The sequence below is a fragment of the Oryzias latipes genome, chromosome 17, assembly GCF_002234675.1.
Source record: "Oryzias latipes chromosome 17, ASM223467v1".
Lineage (NCBI taxonomy): Eukaryota > Metazoa > Chordata > Actinopteri > Beloniformes > Adrianichthyidae > Oryzias > Oryzias latipes.
Genome location: NC_019875.2, coordinates 13,738,768 through 13,747,361, shown reverse-complemented (window position 1 = coordinate 13,747,361; position 8,594 = coordinate 13,738,768). Strand labels below are relative to the sequence as shown.

The following is an 8,594-nucleotide window of genomic DNA, read 5'->3' as shown; positions in this document are numbered from 1 at the left end:
CACGACTCCACCAATCCTTCTTGAAGGCTTAATCACATGTCATCAGTCTGACCAATCAGAAGTGGTTAAAGTCTCCACTTCCTTGTTCCAATTTAGCTCATAACTCAGTCAGTTCCGACAAAAACACCAGCTAAAGCTCGTCTTTAGCGGTGTAACTTTCCACAGAATCTGGTATCAGACTGGAACAAGTGAACAAAACCATGAAGCTCAGAGACGCGAGTCTTTCTGCCGTTTTCTCGCAGTTTTCACACTACATCTCCCATGATGCATTGGCTTAAAGGGACAGCGTCTTGAAAACACAACGAACATACAGTTTGTATGTAACTTAACTTTTATTACATCTTTTAGAAAAACATCTGCAACTTCCTGCTTTTTCTGCCACAATTATCACAAAAAATGCACGTCAGATTGCCGGGGGGGGGGGCTGTAGATCAAAACAGACTATGAGTTTCTGCTTTTTTTTTTTTTTTTTTGGGATGCTGGTGTGCCGCGGGATTTTTGTCAAGGTTAAAGTGTGCCGTGGCTCAAAAAAGGTTGAAAAACACTGGTCTAGATGACCCAACTCCCAATGTTAAAGTGCCTAGGATGTCATGGTTTGAGTTTGTTTTGTCTTGGTTTTTGTTTTAGTTCTTGTTCTGTCTTGTTTGGTTCTGTTTCATGTTTTATTTTGAAAGGGTTCCTGTCTTGTCATGTCTTGAGTTGTACTTCCTTTGGTCCCCATCTGCCCTGATCGTGTTCACCTGTGTCTTGTCTGCCCTGTCTGTATATAAGTCTTGTCTCTGCCTTCCTCTTGTGCTGCTCCATTAGCTTTTGTCACGGTGTTTAGTTTACGTCATCTTGTCTTAGTGTCCTCGTTCCATGTTCCTCGCCACGCCACAGTAAGTTTTTGTTTTAGTTTTGTCATCCTGCTCTGCAGCGCTTTTTGTTATTATAACCCTTTGGTCCTGAACCCGTTGGCCTCCCGTCTCTGCGTCTGAGTCCTACTGGCTCTCGAGCCCCCCTCACCGTGACATAGGACAGCATAAGTGTTAATTGGTTGATTTTCACTGTGAAGCCCTTTTCATTCATTTATGTAGCATGGAGATGGAATTGATGTCCTCCAGTTGTCTCCCATGTTGAAGCAAAATCCAAAGCTCTTTATGTTGCGTGAATGATTAACTCAGCTTTGGATTATTTCCCCATTTACAAAGGCCGAGAAAACAATTTCTATAACTTTAAGCTCCATCTGTTACTAAAAAGTCTTTTTGCAAGAACAAATGACGTCAACAATTATATTTTCCCTAAAAATTTGAGGTGCTTCTGTGTGAAATAACCCTGAAATGTAAATTTCATTTGAAAAGAATGGCAGATGAAAAAGGAACAAGAAGCTAATGTACTCTGTTTCCATGGTAACAGATAATGAAAGAAAATGGAGGGATGCTGAAATGCAGAGATGTGATAGAGCTGCTCCCTGGTGTCACCCAGCTTCAAAACTGTGTTTGTCTCAAACTCTGGCTGAACTCAGCTCTGCTTTGTCAATCCAATACAGTTTATTGTTTCAAGCTAAAAGGATATCTACCCTAATAGCCATGCAATTTCCAGGTCTGATTCATTGCAGGTTATTGAATTTTATTTTGTTATATTAATTTAGTATAAAGAAGCATTTGAAAAGAGTGTTTCTGGAATACATTTGGTCAATTAATAGCTGATCGTGTCCAATGAATCTGTATAGGTAAGAATGAAATCCTATCACTTTTCTTAAAGTGTTGATCATAAACCCGTATTAGCAATCAGTAACAAAGTAGTGCCTGCAAAGTCATGTACATTTGCCTTGGATGTTTGGAACGTTCCACTAGATGTCATGCAGCTGAGTAAGCACATTTCTTTTTCCCTGATTTGTACTAGAAGTGTTAAACTGCAGCTAAAATCCTCCAATCAGTCTAATCCTCATTGTTGAGGGTTAGGTTTACGAAAGTGCTGTGCAAAACGCAATCACCTCTATTTTTTTTGACTGTTTGAATGGTTCTCTTTCCCATCCCTTTGACTTGAGAAAAAATGCTGGGCTGGAGTGTGTGATCCCAGCCTTGAAGCAAACCTCTTCATCGATGTTCTTGGGAAAGGCACCTTAGCAGCAATGACGTCTTCTGCTGTCCTGTGCTTAGCAAAAACTAATTCAAGGTGTGCCACCACAGTTCCAACATCCTTGTCAGGTGTGATCACCTCTGGATTTGGAAAAATAGTCAGTCAGGAGGAAAAGAATCTCCCACAGTGTGTCCAGCTCTTTGTGTGAGGAAGTTTTTGTTTTGCTGGCAGTACACAATTCCCCCATCATGTGAACATTTGTGATTAATTGTGTTACACTTTAGCCCTTGCATGCATCAATATTCTCTAGATACCATGATCTGGAGTGCAGCAAGTGCCTTAAGATCAATGAGGTAAGAATTTTGATCTGTGACCAAATGTCATTAGTCCATCCTCAGAGCACAATGTGTTTCCAATCAGGCTAGTATGGTTAAGCATGTCAGGAAACTCATTTTTTTCAGTCTGTTCATCATCCTCTATCGAGTCTTATCAGCAGATTCATGTCCTGTTGACTCTCTAGATTGTTGTGCCATAGTTCCCTCTAGTGGCTCTATGATAATGTAAACTGAGAGTTTTAAGAATCTTTTGGCTTGCTTCACACTTCTCCATATCCACAAGCTTTGTCCTGGTGTTCTTCAGCAGCCCAATTTGCAAAAGACAATGGCAGCAGATTTTTTTTTAGCACCACTAACTGAGTCACTGCTTTCTTATAATCCGGTCAATAGATCAGCCTGTGTCTATGGGGTTGGCTTGGCATGTTGTGCCAAAGGGGGTTGAGCATTTCAGTGTGTACTATTATGAGCTAAAAGGATTGCATCTCAATAGTTGTAACACTTTGTGTCACATCTTGTAATTTGATGGTGAATCAGCAATGGGAGGCTATGTGGACACCTGGTTTGACCAGTGGGACCAGTGACTGGTTCAGTGACTCTGACTTGAAGCAGCATCATTTACAGCCACTTCTGTTCACATTCACATCCCTTTTAAGTGGTACCAGGGTTTCCAACCGTTCACGCACATTTCCATATTTTTTAAACCTGCTCATTCGAACTCTAATAATGGATTAATAGGAAGTTTGCTCGATATTATGAAAATTGAGCAGTGCAAAAGCAAAATCTGGTGTTTCACAACCCAGAAAAATACAACACTCCATAAGAAGGTGCAATTTTGTGTACGAAAACAGCAATATAGAGATATTAGAAATAGCATAGCAATAGCATTTTAATACTATTGGGAGCATATTTTTTTCTCTTTTAAACCAAGTTCAGTGGACAAAAGTTTGCTGAGAACAACACCGTGAAAGCCGAGTTTAACAGGAATTTCTACTAAGAAAGCTGTAACAATAAGATTTACATGGTATCGTGGTATATTTTATTAAGCGTTTGTTTAGTTTGTTGCTTGTCATTGGTTTGTTCTTCTTTTATGTTTTCACTGCAAAAAAAAAAAGAGAACATGGTCAAGAATAAAACTTATCATGACAATAGTGACAATACTAAAACAAAATACATTTTCTGGACTTGTCTAACTTACAGCACTGGAACGGGACCTCCAGTGGTATGTAGTTACGCTTGCAGAGATGAACAAAAGCAGATGCTAATCTGCAGGGGGCTTCGAAAGACCCAGACTCACACACCAACAAGAACTGGCCAGGATTCACCTTAACACAAACAAAATCGGTTTGTTTTCTGTTTTACGTTGGTCAAACATTGACAATTGTGTCATTTAAATCATTTTCCACATTGCAGAGGTTAAGGTTACCCAAGATGCCAGACTAGATTTTTTTAAACCAACAAATATATTTCACTCAGGTTTATCTCAACAGGTAGTCACATCACTTTTGACTTTCTAAGTGCTGAAAGGAACATAATCTGTTGATGGATGGCATCTGTGTTTTTGCACTTACCACTCTAAAACAGGCACTCAGTGGTGAAGATGGAGAAAAGAACAAAGAGTCACAGCTCACTGGGCTCATCGCCACTGAAGAAATCTTAGCCGGGATCGTTGGAGCTTTACTACATTTTGGTCTCAACTAAACAGATAATTGGGTTAAGTCAGGTCTGGTCGTCCCCAAAGAAACAAATTCTTAGATAAATGGTTTACAGTTTTATTTAAGATCTTCTTCAAATTGTATCTACATCCTACCTCCCAACTGTGGAAAAAGTCCTCCATTGATTTAGCTTGTGATCGGTTATGCAAAGGAAAATCATTGCCTGCTTCATTATCGTTGGTCCCAAACAAACCAGTGGATGCACCTGTGCAAACAAAAGTAACTGAATTGAGATCATGCTCCCTAAACTTTCATGTGAACTCTCTCGTACCGTGTAACCATCCGTCCAGATTGAAGCTGCACACTTCAAGGACCACATCACAGGAAACTGATGCTCCGTTCTGACTGGACACCTGTAAAGTGTTTGAGCTTCTCATTACAGTCAGTCCATCATCACTGAAGAAGCTGTGTGTCACGGTTTTACTGCAGTCCACCTTCACCTGCATCACAAACAATTGATCTTTTTCCTGGATCTCCACAAACATGTTGATTATTTTGTTCACATCCAAAGTAACACACATACTTGGCCGTTGCGGTGAATGTGGATGGTGTGGTTGTTCATGTGTACCAGGAGGAGACTCTGTGGATCTGCACTGAGCAGCAGTGTGAATGACGGATGGATACTGGCATCCTGGGCGAGGAGCAGCGGACACGAGCCAGGTAGCTCAAACACATGACCATCAAAAGTCACCACAAACTTGTTTGACACCAGCAGAGCTTGGTCTTTTGATTGGAAAAAAAAGAAAAGAAAAAAAAAACAGCAAGATGGAATTAGAAGAAAGTAACTGTCTGAATATAAACGTGTGCTGCTAAATATGATGTGATGCGTTGGCAGTGATGTCATAGTGCCCTACAACCAAGAGACGCAACATATTTAATGTGCAATTAAAACCAACGAAGAACCACTGCCAGGTAGACATAGTGGCAAAATTTGTGATATTAAGGCATAATTCTGCCCTGCAACAGAATGGCGACCTGTCGAGGGTATACCACACCTTCGCCCAACATTAGCTGGGATGCGCTCCAGCAACCCTGTGACCTTGAAAGGGATACAGTAGGTTAAGAAAATGGATGGATGAAGGCATGCTTCCACCAGCTGGTAAATGTGGTTCTAAGCCAAATTTGTCCTCTTAAACCCAGTCATTTACTCACTGCAGTGATGGGGATACAGGCGAATAGGAAGGCTGGGCCAAAAGACACAATTGTCTTGTCAGAATCCATCCAAAGATGCTTGACCTTGTTTGTAGTCTTAAGTTGAATGTGCAATTTTCCCAACTCTGTAAATATCTGCCATTTCCTTCTTTTTTGACCCATTTAAAAAAGTAAAAGACCACAGAAAGGAGCTACATTTTTTTAAAGGAGACTAATAGAACAAACTTTACTACGGGGTGTTTGCTTTCTGCAGTCTAGACTTTAGTTTTAACCTGTCATTTTTTACCTTTACCAGTCTTTGTCCCCCTTGTGGTTTAGAAATCCCATTAGTTTCCTCTTACAGAGTAGATCAAGCTTAACTCCATATCAGAGGTGTGCTTAAGTAAGACCGATGTTGGAACCTTTAAACCTGTATCCTAGTCATTTTGAGTCTTTTACACAATCTTACCTTTTTTACATTTATTTATTTGCTCAGTTGAACTCCTCCGTATCTGTACTTTTTAAATTATTGATTTCTGGGAAAAATGGAAAACTGAAAGTTTTTTTTTTGGTGACATTTTTCATTTGAAGCAATTTTCCTGAAAATGAACAGCCAAGCTATTTCCCCATCAGTAAAGATAAAGGATAGATTAAAAACCACACTACTCTGAGCTGTAATGGTTTCCAGCTTCATTAAAAGTCAAAGGTCTGCATAGACTCATTAAATGTGAGAATCATGGTTTATATCATCAGACTCTGTGAAAAGCAAAAATTGGAATTTGTGTGTGATTATATCTTGTACCCTGATCTTTTGTCAGCAAACAGATTTCAGTCAACTGGAGTTGGTCAGGCTGGAGTTCATTATAAAAGACACCAGAGAGCCAAAAATATAGCTGATTGACAGTTTGAGAGTGTGCGCGGGTGTGTGTATTATAAAAAAAATATTATTATTACAGTTTATAACAAAAAATATTCTGTTTTCTCTCTTTTCGGGTGGTTTCTCACTCAAGCTCGAGTCTACTATCAGAGGCCAGGGAGCTTGTGGGTCTTAACTGTTCTTAGGTCTGGAGTGAGATGTCTGAGGTTTTTCCAGGGATCTGCTGTAGCCACTCCTCCAGTAAAGGGGTTACTGCCCCTCGTGCTTAAATCCCCAGGCACCACTGTCAGCTTCACCTTCCAAGTTTTCTCTAGTTTTTCCCTGAGTCTCTGGTGTTTCTCCATGTGTTTCACGTTCTTCCTGATGTTGCCATCGCTGTGGGATGCTTTGGGCCAGCCCTTTATAGCCATTGGTAGGACAATTTAAAGCCTGCCACTTCAGTTAGGATCCAGTGGTACATAATGCAGGGACTTGAATCAGCACTGCATCCTCTGCTGTAAATTGTCTGAGGCATTCACTGAGCACACTGTAAGTTCGGGCCTTGAGCTTGATGCATTTGTGAATCTTGGATGTTTCATCCTGGATAGTGACTCCCAGGCTCACCTGTCCTCTTTCTCCTTTCTTAAGGCTAGCATACAGTCTCAAGGGGCTTGACCCCCAATGTATGGTGAGGAGCTTTTGTGTCTTAAAGTCCCACTCCAATCATCTTTTGATCTATTGCAAAAACGTTCCCAGTGGTCTCTTATTTGTTATTATGTAATCTGTGGACAAAATTAAAAAAAAAAAAAAAAAAAACGTGTGTTGTTTTCTAGGACATACAGTAGTTTCTGTAGAGCGGCAGCAGTTCATTAGAAATGAGCCAATGATTTGTGGAGGGGAGCGTTGCTGCAGTGTTAGCGTGCCAACACGATCTATCATCTCTTCGTTTACCACACTCTCCCTCTGGTTACAGCCCCTCACGCCCACAAGCTTACATTTCCGGTGCAACAAAATGGTAGGCAATATTGGAGCTATCCAGCTGTACAGTTTTAAGCCAGATGCCAGCTTGGACGAGGAAAACAAAGGCATTGGAGCTAGTCATCTACAAGTGGATGCATCAGAGTGGAGCGGGGCAAGGAGCCTGTGGCCTGCCAAATGTAGATTTGATGTAACAGCTACAAGCTTTTTCAAAGAATATTTTTCCATCTGCTCCTGATATACAATAAATTGAATAAAGAAATACTTTATTTTCCAGAATATAAGTAGCAGGGGCCAAACAAAAAAAAAAAAAAAATAGAAAAAACTAATAATGTTTCGATACAAATAGGAAAAAAATAACTAAGTTAAGGAGAATAACAATAAGATGAGCCAATTTATGTTTTCAAAAAAATCACAAATGAGTTGTTCCTGAATGTAAATTGCCCCCTGGCAAAACTATTAAAAAAAAGTGACATATAGTCATCAGTAGTTAGAACTGCGATTTTAAGCTCAATTTTATTAATATATGTCCTCCGTGAGAAAAATGCCACAAGAACATGTTAAAAACACCAAAAACACAGTTTTCCTTTAAATGGATACTTAACATCTGGGTCTGTATCCCTTCTTTTGGCAACCTTATTATTCCCACAGGGTATCTTTTTTTTTTTTTTTTTTTTTTTTAACTTGTCCTGTCCAACAGCTGGGCAGTCAGATGAGAGCTGAGGGCCTCTTGGGTTGGACATATTTTACTTTAACAAGAGGGGTTATTAATCTTCAGACAAACCAAAGGTATGTCTGAATAAACCCCTTTTGTAATTGAGGCCAAACTTTATTAATTTCAAACATGTCTGAAAATCTTTGGTGTTGGACCGGACGGAAAAGGAAAGAGGGGAAGAAGAGAGAGGGACGTTAGAGAGAGGGGGGGTAGGGGGTGATAATAGGAGGGGAAGGGGGATAAGACCATGAAGCAGCATAAAGCAACAAGTTTACTGGTTGTTAATCATTATGGTAAGGTTTAAATGTAAAAAAAAAAAAAAAAAAAAAAAAAAAAAAAAAAAAAAAAAAAAAGGGCGGAGCCTGTCCACACACACACTCAAATGTTATAAACACACCTGTTAGTTGCAAAAATGTCCACCTGTCGACATGTACACAAAACAGATAGTGTTCACACGCATACTTATGCCTTAAAACCAACTAGTGTGAAATATTTCAGTCATTCAGTCTGTTGAGCTAACACCTGTGCTCAGGTGAGTGTTTATGTTCTTCTAAAATGGATGGTGGAACGTGAAAAGAAGGAGGGAGAGTGCCCAGCCATCCCCACCCCAAGACCCCCACCGCACCAGCAGCGGCAGCCGGAATCCCCCCAACGCCACACGGGAACCGGCAGGGAACAACCGCCGCCCGGGCGACCAAGCCCGCCACCCAGGCCGGGGCCAGCAGGGCCGCCGCAAGGCCCCCAGAGCCAGAGAGCAGGGAGGCACGGAGGGAAAGGGGGCGCCGCCCCAGCCCAACCAGGAGAGC

General features: G+C 40.8%; 1 protein-coding gene across 3 annotated transcripts in view; it reads right to left on the bottom strand.

Moving 5' to 3' along the window:
• Positions 1–3,409: 3,409 nt before the first annotated feature.
• Positions 3,410–8,594, bottom strand: part of LOC101165344 — a 36,133-nt gene continuing 30,948 nt past the window's right edge. For all 3 annotated transcript variants that reach the window (XM_023965367.1, XM_023965369.1, XM_023965368.1), the window contains exons 38-43: positions 4,632–4,831; positions 4,380–4,548; positions 4,204–4,313; positions 3,965–4,090; positions 3,592–3,718; positions 3,410–3,492 (exon numbers count right to left, since the gene is read on the bottom strand). In XM_023965367.1, coding sequence (XP_023821135.1) covers positions 3,482–3,492; positions 3,592–3,718; positions 3,965–4,090; positions 4,204–4,313; positions 4,380–4,548; positions 4,632–4,831 — 743 coding nt within the window. In that variant the 3' untranslated portion in view covers positions 3,410–3,481. The remainder of the gene's footprint in view (positions 3,493–3,591; positions 3,719–3,964; positions 4,091–4,203; positions 4,314–4,379; positions 4,549–4,631; positions 4,832–8,594) is intronic.